This window comes from Nestor notabilis, unplaced genomic scaffold, assembly GCF_000696875.1.
Source record: "Nestor notabilis isolate BGI_N333 unplaced genomic scaffold, ASM69687v1 scaffold14449, whole genome shotgun sequence".
Taxonomy (NCBI): domain Eukaryota; kingdom Metazoa; phylum Chordata; class Aves; order Psittaciformes; family Psittacidae; genus Nestor; species Nestor notabilis.
Window position 1 is genome coordinate 1,924 of NW_009943343.1, and position 22,186 is coordinate 24,109.

Genomic DNA, 22,186 nt, shown 5'->3' on the forward strand with positions numbered 1-22,186 from the left:
CAACAGGTTCCATGCAGCAATGAAACCATATATTTTGCTGATTCTGAGCTGGTCTTTAAATGATGGCTAAGATGTAATTTTAAAAAAGTTGTCAACAGACTTTTACTACTGCAAAATATAAGCCTTAGAGGTGGCTGGCAATCTTCAGGTATAGGATGTTACTCAGCTCAGTGGCAGGACTGAGTTTCTAAAAACTCTCTCAGTGTCTGAGCTCCTCTTTCTTCCTTTTCTTCCCCCATCCCCTGAGATGAATGATTAACTTCTACTGATTGCTAATAAAGCGACAGTAGAAAGGACGGAACACTGGGCCTGTCAGAATCATGTGATGGGGAAGGAGGTCTGTCATTACAGCCACAGTACGATGAGGTAGAGGCAGTGCACACCTCAGACTTCTCCTGTGGCATGGTGCAGCAGACAGGGACGCATATGACCACGGTCCATTATCAACTGCTGCTGTTGACGCCCTGGCTAAAGAACTGTATGACATGGGTTGTGAGGTGAGCAAAAGGCAGCAGATGCTGAAAAGAGCATGAGGAAAGGGGGGCAACTCAGGTTTCAAAACTGTGACATGGCTTACAATATACAGCAGTCCTGGCTTTCAAGAGATGCATTAGTTCCCTATAAATCACCTCGATGTATTTATCTATAAAGCCCTCTATCATCTTACTCCATTTTGTTTTACTGGGTGGAGGAAGAGGAGTCTTCACTAGGCAGGATTTCTCTTGTGTGACAATGCAGCCTCGAAAAGCAAGCTGAGCCTCTCTCCTCTAAATGGAAAGGATCCCTGAGGTGAAAGCTCCCTTCAAACCAGGTTACTGACATTTACTTAATACTGTCTGTAGCAGGATTATCATTAAAGCTGCCCAAAAGCACATTAATCTCTCTGGATCCATCCAAGCGCTGGATTGTAATGGCATTTAATCAGAGAAGGCTTTGATTTCTAAAGACAAGTGCAAACACTGAAATATCTGCCTGTGGAACAGTTACTTATTCATGTGCAAATGTAGCTGAGGATGAGCATGCAGCTAGGGTATTGACAGTGGGAGGCAAGCCTGGAGAGGGGAGTTACCAAGAAATAAGCTGGCATGAATTTTGAGGGAAGACTAGGCCATGGCAGGGTTAAGAGGGCTGTTCCTGTTTCAAGAGGCAAGAGCATTTACAGTCTGGATTGGGAAGATACATTTGGAATGAGTGGGTAGAGCAGGGAAGGGAGTTAAAATAGGCTGAGGTGCTCTTAAGATGTCTGTAGCATACTATATGCAGGAGGGAAGGAAGAATAGCAAGGCTACTTGGAAAATGGACTTTTAAAGAAGATCCTAAATGGCACAGATGCTCCTTTTGCACCCATTCTGATTTTACCTGATTAATTTAGGGAGACTTCATCTTTATACAAATCTTAACATTATCTCTGATCTGCTGCATGAGTCTTCCCTGTCCCTCCTTGTGGATGCTCTGCCTGCCTTCACAGGCGCTGCTGGATCAGCAGGCTGTGGGAGCTGTGGAGTTACAGATGCACTCCTGGCATGTGCTGTATTGCCTCCAACTAACTAGCTAGCTCAGGTAGCCAAGTGGAGAGTCCTCCGTGATCACCCTGGCTTGGTCTTGAGTCAGAGAAAGGAAATGATGCCATGTATTTCAGCTCACCAGCGCCTAGTCATGGGCCATGGATGATTCAGAAGCCAGGAAAGTGTTTTGTCCAGCGGAGATGTGAAAGCAAACAGCTAAGGTACTTAGGATGAGCTATTGTGCACAATTACTGGCATCTGTCACCCCATCCTTCTGTGGCTTTTTGCTTCCTTCTGTTACTAAATGGGTTCTGCACTGGAATGGTATGTCTTAGCTCGATAAAGAGCCCAGCTACCTTCACATGGTTGGTAGCTTTGCAACTTGAAATATGCTTTTAGTCTGGGATTTACCCTTCTGCCAAGAGTCAGGAGCTGCTGCCTTGTAGCTGCTAAAATTTAGTGGGATTTCCCAGGGTGGGATCCCTTTGTCAGTACAAGTGTGGAAACCTCTCATGTCTCAAGTATTTGTATTTATAACACTCAAGCGTTAGATGAAATGGAGCATGGAGAAAAACACTGTTTCTGGGGAAGATGGCTATTCTTGCTCTTTGCACCTGGTGATTTAATCTGGGGAGAGGTTTCCTTGCAGATTCTCCTACATTTCCTCTTGTCTGAAGCTTAATGAAAATTGACAAGGCACTGGTAAGCGAGAATAGTGACCTTCAATATTTCAGCTTCTGAACTGTGCAAAGACATCAGGTAAAAGTTAAATTACGCACAAACCTGTTTCTTACTGAAAGTCAGTCTGAAGCATCAGTGTCAATGAATTGCTTCAGTCTCAACAAGATGCTTTGCATTAAATCCAAGGAAATGTGACTACATTTAAAGCCAAGGGGAAAGGATGCCCATAGCCGTTTTGGGTCCGACAGAGATGAACAGAACAATTAAACAATGACTGGTCTTCTCTACTTATGTCCTGTTGAGAATCTGTAGAAACTTATCAAGTTGGTACCTCAGTTCCCTGGGTGAATGAATATTTTTCTCCACTTAAATGCTGTGGAAGATGGGGCATCGAGCCAGAAAATAATTTCCTCAACCCCCAACAGAGAGCATGGGGCATTCTAGGAGTATACTCCAGGACTCCTAAAAACTCTTCCTGTATCTTAATGACATCATGTGTGTCCAGACATCACCTTGCTGTGACGCTAATCAGTGCATAGCAATAGTACTGCATTACTGAGCACTGTGTTTTGATCCTCACGACTGGATCACCCAGGGCAGAGTGTGAAATCACATCTCTTGTGTGTGACCATCCTAATCTGCTCTGGACAAGAGCCATTTCAGAGAAAGACACAGAGTAGGTTCCAAATGGTGGCTGTTCTCCATGCGCACCCTTTGCTAATTTGACACCAGTTTAATTGGGCAGGATTGCCCTAGCAGGATTAAACAAACCCTTAGATGGTGGCTGTAATAACAACAAAAGAAAGCAAAACCTGATGCACTCTTCAATCCAATTAACCTTCGATTAAGATTCCAAAATCAATGCTATTATTTTGGCCTCAGGAGGTAATACTGAGCCCTGAGAAATGAGCTGCACAACGACCTTTACTTTTAATGAGATCAATAGAAGTTAGTGTCGCCATCTCTTAAAATAATTGGCAAATATTACCGCCAAATTAAGGCCAGAGACTAGTATCTGCTCCAGATCTAAAGAGACAGTCACAGATGGAGGCGGGACAGGAAGGGATGATGCCCTATCAGGCAGTTTCATCTGGGACTTATCAGGGGCAGGCAGTGAGATCAGCTCTACAGTACCATGTCACAGGACTTTTTTCTTAGCCTTTCTTCTTCATGTTAGTTGGAGGCGTGGAGCCAGGACCACTCCAGTTTGCTCACAAGGCCAGGAAAGTATCAATGACTCTCCGTTGATAATCCAGGCTGGTTTGTTACATTGCAAATACCCATGAACATGATATGTGCCGTCTTTTTACTGTAGGAGTATTAATAGGCTCAAATTTGCACACATTCTTTCCTTTCTGAGACGTTTCTTGCTCACTATTGCATATTGGTGTTTTTAAAGATACTAATTTATGATGGCCTTTCCAGTGTTTTGTTACTGTCAGGTTGCTCTGTCAAGTGGGTGTGCTGATTCATTAAGAAGAATGTTGCATACAAGGGCTGATGTATCCCCAAAAGTTTGCTGTTGTGGGGCTGTATGCAACAGAATGTAATATGGGTTCATCAAAAGCAGCTCCTAGTGGAGGGTAACAGGTTGTCTAGGCTTTCAGAACTGATAGCAGCAACTGCAGCTGTGTACATATACAAGAAGAAATACATCCTTGCTGCTATCTATACTACAGCTTGGGATCCTCTGAATTAGATGACAGAAATGCAATAGGTGTACTTGATAAAATCCTTGGTACCTTGATATGAGCTGGTTAACTAGAAAAGGTGGGGATTAGTAGGGAAATTGCGAAGTAGGTAAGAAAATGATAGAGGCAATGGTGGGGAGAGATTACCATAGAGGAGTTTTGTGAGGTTTGCTCTTCAAACTGATCTTATTTAATAAATTCAGTGACAACCTCGACACAAACAGAACTGTGTGAAGGAGGTTGTTGATGACAATTTGAGAGGTTCTGTTATTGTAGAGAAGGACCAGAGTGGCAATAGCACTTGGTGGCCTTGAGGACTGAAGTGGTAGAAAGGGATAAAAATGAGCCATACAAAGTGAAAGGCCATGTGCTTAAAACTAATACGAAGAGTTTCATAAGTATGCTGGGAGTTTATCAGAGGAAAGTGTCATGTTAGAATTAACTTTGGGATATTAGTCAATCAAAGAGTAAGTGTGTGTTTCCAGTCCAGTGTGACTGTGTAAAAGGCGGGTTGACTCCTAGGACACATCGGATAAAGGAACACCCTGTAGTAATGGGGCAGTATCTGTGCTGCATTTATGCTGATAATTACCTTACTGGTGAACACATTGGAGTAGTAAATAGTGGAGAGGGAAGGAAGTAGTTAAATTCTAGGGTCATGTTAGCTAAGAAAATTTAAACTGGGCATCATTTAAATGAAGGTGGGATTTAGGGGAAGGGTTTTGGCTGTCTAAAGAGTGAATTTTTTGAACAGCCTCCAAAGTCATACTTTATGTCTTACTTATTTCCAGTGAACTTGAGTAGCTGTGTGATACTATACAATAACAATCCTTAATGTCTGCACCACATTCTTGTTTCCTTTTTGTCCTGGATTCGGCTACAGCAGTCATTTTTTTCTCCTTCTTAGTAGCTGGTGCAGTGCTGTGGTTTTGACTTTCAGCCTGGGAACAATGCTGATAACACCGATGTTTTTAGTTGATGCTCAGTAATGTTTACTCTGACCAAGGACTTTTCTCAGTCTCATGCTCTGCCAGAGAGGAGGGGAAGCCAGGAGGAAGCAGAGGCAGGACACCTGACTCAAAACTGGCCAAAGGGGTATTCCATACCACAGCACGTCATGCCCAGTATATAAACTGGGGGGAGTTACCCAGAAGGCCCAGATCGCTGCTCAGGTCGGGCTGGGTATCGGTCGGCGGGTGGTGAGCGGTTGTGTCCTTTTCCCTTGTTATTCCTCTTATCATTATAATTGGTAGCAGTAGTGGTTTGTATTATACCTTAGTTACTGGACTGCTCTTATCTCAAACCATGGGAGTTACATTCCTCCGATTATCCTCTCCATCCCTCTGGGAGCAGGGGGAGAAAGAAGCGGGCGAGCGAGGGAGCGGCTGCATGGTTCCGATTTACCAGCTGGGCTTAAACCATGACAGTTTGGTATTGGCTTATAACTCATGTAAGATAGTTTGTGGCGTGTAGCATCCTTGCTATACGAAGTATATAAAATGAACTTCATGTGCTTTGTTTGGTGAAGAGTCTGGCTGTTCTACATGTATTTGTCCACTCTTTTTACCCCAGCTGCTGACTCTTCATTCCATTGTCTGCAATCTGCTTATTCCTCAGCTATTTTTTTTCAAAATTAAAACATCGGGCTGAAAATGTACAGTTTGCCTGACACAGTGTCACGGTCATGTCACGTAATGTGGCAATGACAGGTTCCTATTTGCATTGACTGGTGAGGCTACCGGCTCACTGGGTGGATGTAGTCATCATAGCTGCTGCAGCGCAGACAGACAAATCGAACTACTTTTTTCAGTAACACACCTTCTGGCAATAGGCAAGAACATGCCTCTGACCAGAGTCTGGTGTCATCCTGACATATAAAGCTCAGCTCTGCTTGCTGATTAGCAATTATTTTTTTTCCTTATGTGTTGTGCCTAAATTATGCCATTCTTGATTATACCGCCTTCTGCCTGGTTGTATTTCTTGTAGCACATCCAGTGCTACAAGTGCTTCTGCTTCCTTGCTATTCAAACCTTCCAACATCAGTAGACTGCCCCTCCATTCCCTAGCCAACTTCAGAATCTTCAATTGTTTCTGTCTTTTTTTCCCAAGTAAATTCCTCCTGCATCCTGCTCATTTGTTTGCTGTCTCCGAACTCACTCTGTGTAGTCTGCATCTCTCTGTTAATGAGGTGTCACATGGAAGTGAATACAGGATTCCAGGGGTGATTATTATCTTTTTTTGCCATGTGCAGCAGAAAAATGCTGGGGTAACGGTAAGGACCTCGCTGTGTTGGATGAAAAACAGGGAAAGGGATGATGACCTCTCCCTGTCATAATAAAATGCCTGTGTGTTTACTTTGATCTTTGCTTTCGTGCATCACTGCAGCCTTTTGTCTCATTTGTGATGCACCTTCGCCCCGAGGTCCTACATAGCCTAAATGCATGCTGAATTCCTCCCTTCTCCTGAGTAGAGGTTTTCATATGTTTGTTTTCTCATTTCACCTAACAGCATTCTTCCAATGTGGTTTATGTATGTTATTTATCCAGTGCCCTTCTCAATAACAGTGGCATAAAGGCTCATAGCAATGGAGTGCAGTACTGGAGAATTAATGTGTATAAAGTTTTTCATGTTTTTTTTCCTAAACTTTTTCTAGAAACATGAATTCACTCTTGACGTATTACACTGTAAGCCCTAGAAACATAACCTTCCTTTTTTGTTCAGAATTTGACAGTATTGGTGCTTTCTATCTTAATTTAATTTAAATCCTATTTTTAGGATTTAGAAACCTGTCTGCTGATTCAGGACGGGAGACCCTTCCTACATCTGGAGTCTATAGCCATACCATAAGATGCTGTTATGAGGGTGGTGTGGATAACTTAGTGAGAGGTGGTTTTATAAGATTTTAGGATATTTGAGATTAGAAGGGGCTTTAGGAAGTCTCCTATAAAACCTCCTGCTAAGGCAGGGTCAGCTGTGAGGTCAGACCAACTTACTCAGGGTGTTATCCAGTCAGGTCTAAAACTTCCAAGGATGGTGGTTGCGCAGCCTCTATGGGTAACTTGTTCCACTGCTTGACTTTCTCATCATATGCCATTACCACAGCACAGAAGGACAATCCACTGTCTTTGACGCAGCCCATATTCTGGTGCCCCAAATTAAGAGTTTTCCAGGTTTTAGCCATGACCAACATACAGGTTTTCAGAACTGCCAGCCCTTGTATGGATTTGTGTTGAATGGGTATGAAGCACCATGTTGTGCCCCAGATTGTCTCCAGGTCTTCATCTTCAATAATTCTGTGCTCTTCCAGGTTCCTGGAGGGCAAAGAGTGAGGCAGAGAGGGCAAAATGCAGCTTCTTCAGTGTGTGCACAGGTGGTGTGGTTGATACTATGATCAGTCATGATGTCCAAGTCCATTCTGCCTGGTGCGTGGGTCCCTGGGAGGCTGTGTGAATGAGCGACTGGCTTAAAACAGACTTTGTGGCATGTCCTTGGACTGTCAGCAAGTGATACTCACCTCTTATAGGAGGTCACAGCACATGGTACTTCGGTTCTATCCAATTTTGGAGCTTGTTGATCTAGGAGACCTGTAAGGGTCACTTCATTACTCCAGTGATCTCTGCTGGAAGGAAACATTATTCCCCTCAGTCAGTAGTTTAAGTAACACCAGTGTGGCATTAGGGGAGCTGCACTGTGGGAGACTGTAGGGCTGTGCTATGCCACCTGCGTGGGTGATTCAGCACAGGGGCAGCGTTCTCCATGATTCATCGGTGTGGCTCCAGTTCCCACCCGAGGGATGGAGGTTGTCCCATTTGGTGTCATAGCTGTCCCTCTTGGTGTGTTGCAGGAGAGGTTCCTGTTCTTCCTCCTCATTTTTAGTCACTTGGGCACTATTCCTAATGAATGCTCTTCTCGGAGGTCGGTAAAACAAACCCTTCCCTGGCTCACTGATTTTCTGCAGGATGAGCTGTCATTACTATCCCTGTTACCTCTTCTACCACTTCTGCTTATGGGGACAGCTGCCTTTTTGCTGCTTACGCTGTGTGTCTGGGGACATGCTTGGAATCATTTATAATGATTGTCTTTTAATTGTTTGTTCAGCACTCCACTGTGGAGCACTGTGCCACTCTCTGATGGCAGGGAGGGCTGGTGGTGGGATGTCAAGGCAAGGCTGCTGTGTTAGTGCATGGCAAAGGATTGACTCCAGGCCCTGGGGATGTTTGCTTGCTCCTAGGAGGTTTTTAACTTTAATAGCAGCTCTTAATGATAAGGAGCAGTGGCATAGAGGGACACAGCAGTGACAGGATGATTTAAACAGCCTTTCTGTGATTCTCCATCTTCACAAGCATTGCAAATCAGATTAACATGGGTTTGAGGAAAGAAAGGGGGAAAGTGATGGAGGGAGGAGAGAGGGAGCCCATGTTCATTCCGGTAAGCAGATTGACAGGCTCTGTCTCCTCCCACTCCTTCTTTGTTGAGTCCTGCTGCCATTCATGGAGGGAAACACCCAAGTCTTCCTCCAAGTGGTCTCTCACCACCCCATCAGCAATTTCTGTGCCTTCCCTGTGAATGCCTGTCTGCCCTTATCTGCTGTTTCACTTTTTTCCTCATTACCAGAAACCCCATTCCTACCCACAGGTATTTTCTCTCTTTTATGCCAGGGAAGTGTCCCTAAAAAACCCCTGACCCCACAAACACCAGGGTAGATGCCCGCAGACACCCTGTGCATTTTTCACTGTGAGGAGCTGCAAGAGCACGTACCAGACTCTTGCTCCCTGCAGTGTTGGCACATGAGGGCTGCCTCCCCTCCTTGGCAGGCACCCTGCTGCGGTGGCACTGTGTGACCATCTCCTGTCTCCTCACAGATCTCTCGCAACCTGGGGAAGCTCTACAGTGAAATGATCTTTGTGAACGGCTTTGTGCACTGTGACCCGCACCCAGGCAATGTGCTAGTGAAGAAATGCCCAGCCTCTGGCAAGGCCCACATTATCCTGCTGGATCATGGGCTCTACCAGGTATGTAGCTGTGGGGGCCTTCTGGGGCCTTGTGGGCATCAGACTGAAAAAGCATACCCAGCTGCAGCTTTGCCCCACTAGGCCCATATGAATACATTTTTCCTATTACTTCCATAGCCCTCCAAAGATATTTCCTGCCTCTGAAATGGGGGATAGGGCACAGCTAGGGTGCACACGGCTTTCCTCCCCAGTTCCCTTTCCTTCGTGGACATCTGGGGCCATGTCTTCCTCCCCAGGTGCTGAGCGAGTCCTTCCGCATGGACTACTGCCGCCTTTGGCAGGCCCTCATTAAGGCCGACATGAAGAGGGTACAGAAGTACAGCCGGCGGCTTGGGGCAGGGGATATGTACCCTCTCTTCGCCTGCGTGGTGACCGCCAGATCCTGGGAGGCTGTCAACAGGGGCATTGACAAGTCACCAGTCTCAGCCAGCGAGGTAGGTTCTGTGTGTGCTTCTCTATTGTGTGCCCTTCCTTCTCCTTGGATAGCCTTTTTCTTGTAAGCACTTGCTCCACTGATACTGCAGCAGTGCTGGGCAACCCCTGGCAGCCCTGTAGCAAATTCTGAGCCAGAAAAATCCAGAACTCCTTCTGCTATGTGTTTTATAGTGGCTGAACTTAATTTCCCATTTTCAATTGTCATGGGCTGCTTGAATTTTGTATAATATTTTAATGGCTAAGTGTTCACCAGTTCTGGCAGGGGAAACGTTTGTATATCAGCCTTTTATTTAAAAAGTGTGGAATGCAGCTGTGCAGGGAACCAATCAAGGAGGATAGGTTAAGGTAGAGGAGATGTAAAGGCATAGTGGGAAGACATGAGAAGGATAATGCATTATCACTATTCATGTAAATGACTATCAGCACTGATACAAACTCCTAAAATCCCTTGGAAATTACCTCCCAATCAGAAACCCTATTAACTTGGAGTCAAGGTTGCTTAACTGCAGAGCCTGTCAACTCAATCACTACAAATCTAGAAAACTGCCACTTACATTCTTCTCCATTTCCTATACACACATGCTGGGCTCCTTCTCATGCTTCCTCTCAATCCTGACACACGCGCCCCACCTTAAGAATAGTAGCAGCCCTTGCCAACTGTGCTGTTTAAATTTAGAGATAAGCATATAGTGCTGTGTTCTCAGCCAGTGGACTAGTGTCTATAGGTAGAAACATGTTCCCATGGTTTGTTTTTATCTGCATTCATTTGTAGTAGTGAGAATGAAATTCATTTAAGTAGCATTATAATATAGTCCTGTGAAATTCCTTTGGGTTGGCATTTCATTTTGATGGATGTGGCAGAATTTACTGCACTGGGTTGCCATTATCCATAGCAATGAGTTGGTCAGATACGTTGGGTAGTGGACTCCCCCTCCCCCAGTACTGTGATTGCTTCCTACCTGAGTTAATTTTCTGCATATATTTTCTGCAGGAATAATGTAGTGACTGTCTGGCAGATCTGTGCTTGATCTGGTGAGTTCTGGAGATGGCAGCTCCAGAAAAAAATCCAGAGGCATCAAAGTGAATCAACATAGCTGGCTTTACTACTATAAGGCCAGTGTTGAATCTGAGTTAAAAGGCAATGTTTATCTTAAACTGGATTGTGAATGTTGTGCCAGAGGTGTAACTGCAGCCACATGGTGCCTTGTGTGGGCTAATGAACTTTGTCATTGAGTTGAATTGCATGTATGGAGCCAGCTCTGTTGTCTTTGCCTACATGACACAATTAATGCTGAAACTGGATAATCCTGCAGCAGATAATGGGAAGCTGAGAAGATTTGCTGTGGCATTAGGAAATGAGCTGCTGCTCGCCCTTACTTTAGAGGTGAATTTGAAAGATTGTATCAGCAGCAAGAGCCAAGTGCAGTCTAGGCAGACACCATCAGCACAGAGCTCCAGAGAGCGTGCTTGAGGATCCACGGACATTGAGAGTGGCCTGTGAGACAAGGAAGCAGCCCTTGTGAAACAAAATCTTATCTGTAGTGTTGTGTCCAGTCTGGGGCCCTGCCTCTCGGGAAAGGTTTGATGAAACGGAGGCAAGTCTAATAGGAAGCTGCAAGGACTAGTGGTCAAGCAGATGCAACCCATGAGGTAAGTCTGAGCAAGTTAGGGCAGAAAATGTCTAGAAAAGCATGAGTTAAGAAGAGCTGTAGTAGTGATTTTCAGGTCTGTTAAAGACTGCTGTGAACAGGACAAAAAGTAATGGGTTTAAATTCAGCTAAGGAGATAGGGCTTAAACATGAGAAAAGCCAGATCTAGTGGCAGGGCCACTGAAATGCTGGTATGGATGGTCAGGGGAGGCTTTGAATCACATCACTGGAGAATCTCAGGAGCAGGCTAGGCAAATGTGTGAGGATTGCCATAGGTGTGGTTGTTCCTGCCTTTAGCCATGGCCAGGCAGCTGACCGCTCAGGGTGGTTGCTAGCCTCATCTCATCTGATTTTATGATTGTGCAGCCTCAGCAACTGCAGCCAAGGAGCTTTTCTCAGGTCCTGTGGCATAGCCCATTTCTTCCTGAGCGTGCAGGCTTTGCATTTGACAGAAAATGACAGTTCTGATGACAGATTATGTGGCTGCTTTGTGATGCGGACAAGCAGCTGGAGCTAAAATGAAAAGAAAATAGAAAACTTGTATGTGTAAAATAAAGTAGGCTCTGCAGTGATGCTGGCTAGGATAAAGGATAAGAGATAATGAGGGAGGAATTTTCTGCCAGCAAATAACGGAGTGAAACATGAAACATTTAGGAGAGCTAAGCTTCTTCTTGCTGAAGCTTTGTGTATTTGGTCAGTGACAGAAGCAGGAGGATGCAAAGATTTGTCAGCAGCAAAGCAACCATGGTGGTATGTGAGCTGTATACATCTCTGACCATCACGACCTGCACACTCGATTTGTGCAGGTCTGTTCCTTTATAAAAAATCTGAAGTTCACAAAGAGTGAGTGTGAGATCCCGTATCATGAAATAGAGACCTGCTGACCCTCATTCCAGAAGAGAGGTTTTAGAGCTGTCCTTTCCCACAAAGGAGCCTCCTTCCTGTAAGAAGTTTTTTACTGCCCTTTTCATGTGTCCTGCTGGATTCTGGAGATTTCAGATGTTCCAGGGACTTCTATTTGGATTTGCTGATTCAGGCCATGGCCTCTGTAGGAAGAGGTAGGGACATGGTATGTGTATGGGATCAGCTCCACACCACACTGTATGACATTTACTGGGATGGTGGGAGAACTCAAATCTAAAAAGAGGCAGAGGAGTGGGGGCTGTCCGTCTTGCACGCTGTGGTGGCTCATGTTTGGAGGGGAGCCCATCTTAAGTGGCTCTGGTTGTAGTCCATCAGTTATCACTGGGATCTTACAGTGGGCAGTGTGTTTGTTGGAAGCTGGGGAACCAAGGAACACGAAAGATAACTCTGTTGACTTAAGCATCTGCTAATGGCTGCTCCCAGACAGGATATGGGTCTAGATAGACAATCGGACAGCTGACAGTTTTTGATCCTTTGGGTTAATGCGAGACTTAACTGCATAATGCTTTCTCACCTCTGCTGAGTTGTGCTTAGGACAGAGGACTCAACTAGGCTTTGGAAACAGCTGCATCAGTATAGCATACAGCCATCAGTTGCATGGGACAGCAAGACAAGGAGAGCCTGGTTGTCCTTTCAGCATGCCTCCACCTTCCTCAGCAGTCTGTGCTACCTTCAGCTCTGACAGCTTTGGGGCTGGTGAGGTGAGAATCAGTCAGAAGGCTGCAAGGGCAGTAATGAGACATGGTTGCTGCAGGCTGCCTGGGACCAAGAACTGAGATAGCAGCAAGTGCCCCGATCTCCTGAGGTGCTATTAATTTTGCCAGTGAGAGGACAGGGCCTTATCTAACTCTGAGGGTCACGTAGGATATGGCAGGAGTGATCTGTCACTGTGCTGTGAGTGTTTGGGGACAGCCAGATGTCTACAGGAAAGCAGGACAAATAGCTCTTTAGCTTCTGGCCTGGAGTCATGGTCTGGAAAGACACCATCTCCTCCTGCCAAATCTCAGCTGCATCTGGACCTGGGTTTGCCATGCACTCTCAGCTCCTCTCTTCTTTCTCCCTGACATGATGCGGCTGGCTGCAGGATATGGAGATCCGGTCCAACACTGCTGCTTACCTACCCCAGATCACCCAGCTCCTCAACAAAGTTCCCCGCCAGATGCTGCTGCTGCTGAAGACCAATGACTTGTTAAGGGGGATTGAATTAGCTCTGAACACACGGGCCAGTGCCAGCTCCTTCCTCAACATGTCTCGCTGCTGCATCAGAGCCGTTTCCACGTGAGTCTTTTCTTCAGGCACCACAGGCCAGTCATGGAGCAGCAGGGGCTGGCTTCCCCTGGGGGCAAGGAGCCTGGGAGGATCCCAGGGCCAGCAGGCCAGCCAGGGCCCAGTCCCACAGTAGCTGAGCAAGGCAAACAGGACAGACTCTGAGACAGTGGTCGGGTCTAATCAAAAGTCCATACTGTAATGCAGCATCATGGTGACAGGGCAGGTCCAAAGTCACACCAGAAAGTCAATATGTAGATCAGGTGTGGTGGTTGTCAGGCAGGTCCATGGTGATAAGGCAGGACTGATGTCAAGCAAAAGGTCAACATGTGAGCTGAGGTACAAGTACAGAGCATGAGCTGGGGGCCATTACTCCTCCAGTGTAGCTCAGGCAGGGACTGAAGGTGCAGGTCTGAGATTAGCTGGAGTTCCTGCACCCATGAGCAGAAGGCTGGGGCAGGTCCCAGGCTAGTCAGTGACATAAAGGCTTATTAGAACCCCCTGCTTAGGGCCCTGACAAGGCCTAACTTGACCTCTTGCCCTCTTACTTTTAGCTGTGGACCATTCTCACTCATTAGCATATCTGCTGTGGTCCTACCCCTGCTCAGTTGCACATCTTAGCCTGTCTGTGCTGTTTTCACACCCATCAGCCTCTCCAGAACACAGGTCTGTCACCCTGGGGCTGGGGATAGGGATGGAGTTGGAGGCCTTAGGGTTTAGGGTTTGGCCCCTCCGGAGGAGGGGAAGGGGTTTCCTGTCCATTACAGGCATCACCACTGGAAAGTATTTGTGGGTAGGAAGGATCACTGAAAGCTTACTGCTGCCAGTTTCTGCAGCCTGATTGAGGGGCTAGGGCTGACTGTGAAGATCGGGCTGATGCTTAAAAGTCAGGAGGAGTCATGCAAGCACTTTCCATCTGTGAGTCTTATGGGTCAATGCACTTCTGCCTCAGATTCCTCCTCCTTGCAGGAGAAGTAACAGTTATTTCTCTCACTGATGAGAGACGTGCAGATAAATCCCAGTTAGCCTCTGCTTCTAAGGAAAGGTGGAGAATTACTTTTCCTGGAATCGGTGTGTCAGGATTGCTGGGCTCGTATGAGTATCTTACCAGGAAAGACTGACTGTAGGAGCGTGCACCTGTTCCTGTTAGCTGAAGTGAAGCTGGGCATAGAAGCAGAGGATGCCATGGCTCAGAATCACTATGCACAGGGGCAGAGAAATGGGCTCACAAGGGAGCAGGCTGTCTCTTCTGCCAGATTTGTGCTAGGAAAGCAGTCCCCAGCTTCTCAGGAGCATTACTTGGAAAAAATCCCTACTCCCATGGGTCCCCACTGCTAGTGATTCTCCTGATGTAGAATGTTCCCCTTCCCTGGGGAGGGGATGAGGATGCATGACAGACCTCCTTCCTGTTGGGCTGCATCCTGCTGGATCTAATGCAGCTGTTTCTCTCATTCTAGGTACCAGAGGAGCAAGAGTCACTCGCTTTACAGGAAGGCCCAGATCTCACTCACGGAAGCACTGAGCCTGTGGCAGATCAGCTTGTATGAACTCTTCCTCTGGCTGAAGGGGTCTCAGCTGGGGAACTGGGTCATTGCTCTCCTGAGGCGGAGGCACCATTCTATGTACTGACATGAACTGGTGGGAGAGGCCCAGGTGCTCCTGCCCTCCCTTCTGCTCTCCACAGCATATTTGCCTTTCTGACTGTTTCTGCTATTCTGTGAGCTATTTTGGGGTCTTGTTCTATGTTACACGCTGCACTGTCTTTCTGTCTTTGCCTGTTACAGCATTAGCTTTCTCTGTGGCACTGGGAGGTGAAATTGGTACTGGAGCTCTGCTGTTTCATGGTTTAGGAAAAGGAGGTGCGGGATACTGTATGTCAGGAAAGGCAGGGTGCTTGCTTTCCCCATCTGAGCAGGGCAAATTCCATTTAGATTCCAGTGGAAAGCAAAAGCCTCTCCTTGGCTCTTTCTTAAGTAATCTTACAGAATTTAAGAGAATCCCAACCCTGCCTAGAAGCCCCACATTTCTCAGCCCCTCAGAGAGAGGTGGTCAGTCCCTTTAAAATACAGTAGTGTTAGTTTTTGCAGTCTCCTTAGTCTGATTTCTGTGCAGGTGTGCAGAGAGTTTCTCAGAAGAGTGAGACCTTGTGGAGAGCTGACACTAGAGCTTCCTATCTCACCACCAGGGAAAGGGGACCCTAATGGTGAGAGTGGTGGACTGAGACTCCAGCTTTCTGAGGTTCATCTCCAGTCCTGTCAGCAAGTGCCTCTGTGTCTTTGAACTTTTTGTGGTCTGTTTCCTTTCAGGTGAAATGGGGGAAGGGGACACTGGTCTTACCTCTTTTCCAAAATTCAGGAGGAATGACAACTCAGGGCTCTGAAACTGCTGGTAATGTATGTGTTCTGTAATGTACTGCCACATAGCAAAATAAATGTATCAAAGACCTTTGGAGGAGGGATGCCTGGCTGTGCACTCAGGTTGACATTTGGGCCTCTAACTTCGGTACTGTTCCTGTTTCTCCACTGAGTGAATGATGCCTGGCAGTGCTGCTAACTCCTTGCAAGCCAAATAAAATGACCTCTTTGTCCTTCCTCTTCCCAAGAGGTTTGTTCCATATCTGGACCTTCTAGAGCTGCATCAGATGTGTATTGGGATGGAATGGAGGAGAGGGTGTCATTCTGCTGGGAGGACACACCACTTCTTGCCACCCAGATCCACACTGAGCCTACCTCCTCCCTGCCTGTGGGAGCACGCTGCAGCACGTCTGTGAGATGTCACCATCCCTGTGCCATGCACTGAGTATTTCACCTCGTCACTGCCTGTGACGTTTCACTGTTCCTGCCTCAGACAAAAACCTGACACTTGCTTGGCTCGCAAGTGACAGATCTGATGGCTCTGACTCTGCAACTATGGGACAGTTACCAGGAAGTCTCACCCAGAAGCCTTCTTTATGTGAGACATGTTTGGGATCCTGGGAGACATCCCTGATGCTTGTGAGGACTTCGGTAGCCAGGAAGGGTGGATGGAGGTGACTGCTCAGATCATTTCAGCTTGCTCATAAACTGTCTTGGTGAAAGGAGACACGAACAGATGGGAACATCCCTCTGCTGCCAGCAGTCTTGCTAAGATGAGGGTCATTACTCAGGCACCAGGCTGTGCCTGAGAGCAAGCCACAAGAAGACTATACACTCTCACAGTTTGCATGTAGTTTTCCAGCTTGCACTGGTGTGAGACCCCACTTTGCAGTGAGTCCATTTGCATGGGAAGGAAAGCAGGGAGCAGAGTGTGGGTGAGTGTGTGTGTCAGGCTCTGAGAAACTGATGCTGTTGCTTGCTGTGTGGGAGAGGGAAGGGATGTAATCCAGAAAAGGTACCTTACTACAGGTGTGCTTGGGCATGAGTTAGTGACTGCAGACATATGGCTTATGACAGCGACTGGTTACATGTGCAAGGGTGTAGGCACAGCTGGCTGCCTCAGGACTGCCAAGAAGTGATGTGTGACTGGCAGAGTTGTGGATGGGGAATTACTGAACGTGGGGTTTTGTGCAGTCCAATCACCTGACCCTAGCATTAGCTCTCTGAGCTCTTCCTACCATGGCACAGCAGCAGAGTGATGTGACCTCCCATCCTTGCTAAGAGCAAAAGAAAGAAACCCTGGTAAGACGAAGTGTTCTTGCAAAGCTTGTCCCCAGACTGTGGAATGACAGGTCAGAGATTCCTTTGACTTCTGGGTTGTGTGATGGCATCAGAGAATGGAGTGGTGGTGATGGCAGTGACGAGACTCCTGAGTCGACAAGGAGTCACAGGGCCCTGGAATATTGGTCCTGCAGCCTGTACATGAGTAATCTTGCCCACATGAGCAGTTTGGCTGAATCAGTGCCTTGCTCAGGCACTTAAATGGCTTGTAGGCTGGCCAGTGTGGGTGGGCCTGCCTTGTTCTTCCCGCAAGTAGAGCTCTGCTCGGAAAATTGGCTTGGTGCACCCAGTGAAGTCCAGGAGACGCGTTAGCAGTTGTTGCCGGCTGCACATTCTCATAGTATAGCTGCTCCGGCAAATGCCTTTGCCTATCCATGTGTGGATATACTGACCGCAGCACTGTGTGGGTCTCGCTAACATCTGTGTGTGAAAGCTCATCCTGCAGCGAGACCCTGATTGTGTCCCTCATTTGCAGACAATCCCACATTGTGGAGGGTCTCCCTGCAGCTGGCATTTGCCTTGACTGCTGAGCCCCCAACCCACTCTTGGCCACGCCTGTTCTTTCACCCCTCCAGAATCCCACCATGCAACTGCTAGTCCTGCTGCCTGAGGAAGGTTCTGGCTCCGAAAGTGGTAGGGAACCAGCAGCCCCTTAGACTCATTTTGGTGGCATGCAGCAGGCAGAGTGGGGTGTGTTTGGAAGAGCTTTGTCTATTGTCATTAGTCTCTGCCAGGAGGCTGCATGCTTCGGTGTTAGCAGTGGGACTCCTCCGTCAGTTGCGCTCTGCTCTCACCCTTCCCACAGTCAATCAGTGAGGGTTTGCCTGAGGAAAGAACAAGCAAACACCCGGAATTTGACCCTTTAACATTCCTGCCTTGTCTTTCTGCTGAAAGCTTGCAAAGGTGAATGTGTTAAAAGGGTTTTGAAAAGACAGTTTCTCATCCCGATTTGTGGTTGTCAAACATGAGTAACCTGGATCAGCTCTGTGCACTTGGCCTCTCCTTCCAGCCTACATTTATCCATGTTTTCACCACCAGCAACCAGTCTCTGGTGCTGTGCTTGCAGGTGGCACATGGGCTACTGTCTGCCCAGCTTCAGCTGTGATGAGGGAATGGAGGTTTGGTGTGGGCACTAACCCTTGGCCTCACAGCAGGCTCCTGTGCACATTGACTCTTTCTCATGACCGACAAGTGGGGGATTAAGAGCTGGGGTCAGAGGTGCAAAACTCGTGGGCAACTTTCAGCTCCTCTAATACGAAATACTACATTGTAGCCTCATAGCATCTCCCATCCTGGAGGCTCTCAGTGCTCTCAGAAGTTTTGGGGGAGCCAGCAGTCATTTCATCTAGCATTTAAATGTACTGTCATTAGGTTCACTGGAGGTGGAAAATGCGGCAGTTGAGGTAAATGATGTTGCCATGCAAAACTTCAAGAATTTCGGGTGTGAAGTAAACATGCTTTTTCATACCCAGCTGAAGAAAAAGAGAGAGCATCAGTCCTGGCGAAACACCATAGCCTTTACCTAGCACATCCAGTGAACTTTAATGACGACAAGTGGGTGGCATATAGATTTGCAGATGAAGGCTGCATTGTGCCCTCTGCCATCTCACGGGGGCATATGAACCTTGTGGAGCTGCAGCATAGAAGCTTTCCAAATGAATCACTCCCTGCTGCCCATAGTAAATGTACTGTGCCCTGTACCCAGCCTGGCCAGCACCAAAGTCATTCCCTTCACAAATGACCCCCCTTGGGTCACCGGCGCTGCCTTCCAATGCATTGCTTGGCAGGGCCATTCCCGCAGCACCACTGCCTATCTCCACATCTCCCTGGCACCATTCTCCTCCCCCTCAAACCTGTACCCAGAGTCCAAAGGGGTGTGGGCAGGCTGCTGGGTCCCGGAGCATGCAAGGAGCCATCATCCATGGCAGGTTGTGCCAGGACACCTGGCATTCAACTGGGAGCAGAGAGGGATGCCTGGAGGGGCACAGCCCTCAGGGCAGCCAGTGCTTTTCCCCTTCACCCTGTGAAAGCTGGATTGCTAGAAAAGGGGGACAGACATTTCTTCCTCCTTGGGTCTTCTCTAGAAACAAGAGGCTGGGGCTGGCTCCTACCCCAGCAGCCTGAGCTCTCGCCATCCCCATCTCACCCAGGGCATGTCCTGTGTGGTGGTGAGAAATCGGTCTTGTGGCTTTCAAACGAGACAGAGCAAACAAGCAGCACCGAGAAGGGGGCTGCAGGCTGGCGCTGTGCCCTGTGCTGGGGGGGGGAGTTTGCTGGCACTGCTGGGCTGGGAGGTGGGAGGGATACATCAGAGCCTTCAGGTAAATCTGGGTCTGCTTGGGGCTGGTGATCCCTTGACAACTTGAATAGGGGTGCTGTAAGGTGGAGCAGGGGGCGTAGGGAAGGAGCAACTGGAGCCTGTAAGTTTGCTCATCACTTCCCCTCTTAATATCTGCAGCAAAGTAGCGGAAAGGCTGCTTCCTGCTCTGCACTGAAGAGCCATCTCCCTGCTGCCTGCAGGCTTGGCGGAAGGTCTCAGGAAGGAGTGCATTCCCCCCCAGGGAATGCTGCTGTCCAACATGCTTCCCCCTCCTCCAGGCTCTTGGGCCACACACCTCTGCAGCTCTGCACTTTGGGCAAGGTTGCAGCAGTGCTGGAGGACCAGACCTCCAAACCTCCCTGGCTGAGCCCCCCAGGCATCAAGGTGCCAGCAGCTGGTGGCTATGGGCCAAGCTGATGCCTCTCCTCCATGATTGCCACCTCAAGCCATGCTGTGTGGAGAGCGTCTGCAAGGCCCAAAGGCTTTTCCCTCCTTCCCATCACCAGTCCTCATGTGCTGCCAGCCACGGGGGTGACTGCCATCCTCATCTTGGGCAAAACCTGCATGTTTCAGTGCCTTCCTGAGAAGAGGTAGTGTGCACCTTCCCAGGGTCCTGCTATGGCTACCGCAAGCTTTAAATAGGTTTTAAACCAGCAGGAGATTCTGCTTACATCCAGCTGAAACCTTCCTGAGCAGGCTGGAGGGATGCTAAGCGTGTGATGGAGATCAGGCCCTGCAGAGCCAGTTTCCCCACTGACAGCATTCAGCAGACAGGGAGCTACACCCGGCCAAGAGATCTCCCCCATGCCAATTTGGAAAGCTGTTGCTGCTTCTCCATGAGGTACTGATTCGTGTCTGTCCCCTGCAGGGATCATTGCTGTGTGTGTGCCTGCAGCTGCGCCTGGCGCAGCCGTGGGCAGGACGTGACTGCGCTTACCCGTGCCTCCCGCAGACCCTGTGCAGCTCAAGGTGACCTTGTCAAAGGGTAATGGCCATTCTGGGTCAGCCTGTGTGACCCAGAGAGCATCACTGTGCCTGCCGTCCTCCGTGCTGCTCCAGTCAGCCATGGAGTCAGAACACGGGCTGCCCTTTGCACAGCTTCGCACTGGAGGTGCTTGCTGTAACCCAGGTACTGTGATTTCTGATGGTTTGGTTAGGACTGTTCACCCAGGCTGCACAAGCAGGGTGGAATGGGGAAGAGCTTTGGTATTTTACTGTTTCATTTTATTTTACTTGATTTTTATTTTCATTTGGTTCAGATTCCTTTTTCCTGAGCTACTTTTCCCTACTCTGATATATACGAGCATAAATAACACTACTAAAGCATCTTCCCATAACTGGAGCACTGCAAAGAAGGGAGCAAGACCTAGCTGGTCATGTCTGCATGTAAAATGCACATTAGCTGCTGGTGGTTTGCAGGCCTGCAACGCGATGTGTAGCATGGACGTAAGCAAGCAAGCAAGCTAGCGTCTCTCCAGGGTAGCTGCCCCATGAGTCTCTGCTCTCCTCTCAGCCTAACAGTGCCTCTAACTTACAATAAAGCAAAGATGGAAGAGATTACTAAATGGTAGCTAATAAGCAAAGTGACCTGCATGAAGCCTGGTAATATCATATTGCTCTTAAGGAAAATGTGAAAAATAATAATCATGGCCATTGTTATTACTGCCTTGTACTTCACCATGGCTAAACTATCCATCATGCCGATAAGGCTGAAAGGAAAACTCGGCAATGTAAGATGCCCGTATCACAAGGCAGCCAGTCCTGTGCTGCACCCAGTCTGCACTGGGACTGTGGTTGTTCCTCTTGATTTGTGGGACCATCAGATAAATCAGAGCAGGGTGAGCCTGTCAGTGTAGCCACTGGGAGCATATAAATGGCTGTTCTGCAACAGCCAGCACGGAGACCTAAGCTATGAGGTGATGTGGGGTGGGCATTTACTTTGGGGTATTGGCACACCTGAAATGCACTGGTGTGAACTGGACAGATCCCAGAGCAAGACAGGGGAAGAAAGCAGGTTGATGTGGTGTGGGAAGTCAGCTAAAAGTGTGGTACCACTGCTAACTTTGCACAGCAGTTACTGTGCAGTACTGAATAGCTTTATGGGAGAAGAGTTTCACCCTAGAGAAGTCATACTTGGTGGTTCAATTGTGTGCCCAGGGGAAAAGAGTTACCGAAGCCAGGGAACAGGACAGAGAGATGTGCAGACTGGGCAAGGTCATCCTCATGGCCTTGCTGGCCAAGGGCTGTTCCCTGCAGTTTGCTCTTCAGCCCTCAACCTTCCCGGGTTACAATGTTAATGCAACTCCTTTATTTTGGAGACAGCTTCATGGTCTTACTCGTGGGAGCTCTGTCCCAAGTCTTCTACCAGTGGTTTCCTTTGGTCACTGTGTTCCCACTCTGCCAAGCAGTCTCTTGACAAGAGGTAGATGAGAGGAGCCTGTGTGGGAGGGTACAGGGCTGCAAAGCTTCTCGGGTGCTCCTCTGCCATGTGCCCGGTCCCTAGCAGCACCTGAATTATGCTATGGGAGCAGGTGCTCCTATGGCTTCCCACCAAGGCTGGGCTGCAGAGCCCCACTCTGACGCTGTTGGTGGCGCTGGGTGCACTAAGCTCTCTCCACAGCCTGCCTTCTGCTGGGAGTGGGGAAGGGTTATTTATTTGCTATCTATCTTGTGCTACCGGAGAAGAAATCACGGGTACACATGTAGCGAGCAGGCAGAGCACAGCTCTGGCTGTTGTAATTGGCAGTTACCCCCTTCTCTTGCTTAGGGGCCTCTGGACGTCAAAACATGGCTGCTGAAATGAAATGTTGTTAAACTCAGGACATAAATCATGAGCAAACCACAGAGCGCTGCATGAAGGCTGCCCCTGGGGTTTAGCTTGGCCTCATGATGCTGGCAGGGAAGGTCTTATGCCCAGGGACCCCGCTGGGCTGGGTCATGCTCTGTGTCCCAGGCGGCCCAATGCAAATGTGTCCTGCAGAGCATCAGCCAAGCAGAGCCCATGAAAT

General features: G+C 48.1%; 1 protein-coding gene across 1 annotated transcript; it reads left to right on the forward strand.

The window, feature by feature from the left end:
* Positions 1-8,239: 8,239 nt before the first annotated feature.
* On the forward strand, positions 8,240-14,883 carry LOC104411460 (uncharacterized aarF domain-containing protein kinase 1-like). The gene is made up of 5 exons (XM_010021880.1): positions 8,240-8,305; positions 8,740-8,889; positions 9,126-9,323; positions 12,982-13,175; positions 14,621-14,883. The coding sequence occupies exons 1-5, from the start codon at positions 8,240-8,242 to the stop codon at positions 14,790-14,792; spliced, it is 780 nt and encodes a 259-aa protein (XP_010020182.1). The 3' UTR covers positions 14,793-14,883.
* The last annotated feature ends 7,303 nt before the right edge of the window (positions 14,884-22,186 follow it).

Excerpts from the sequence above, each read along its gene's own strand:
- LOC104411460 (XM_010021880.1), top strand. The coding sequence starts at position 8,240 with ATGGGTTTGAGGAAAGAAAGGGGGAAAGTGATGGAGGGAGGAGAGAGG. Across the intron at positions 8,306-8,739 it reads GGGAGCCCATGTTCATTCCG|ATCTCTCGCAACCTGGGGAA; the intron begins GTAAGCAGATTG and ends GTCTCCTCACAG. Across the intron at positions 8,890-9,125 it reads TGGATCATGGGCTCTACCAG|GTGCTGAGCGAGTCCTTCCG; the intron begins GTATGTAGCTGT and ends CTTCCTCCCCAG.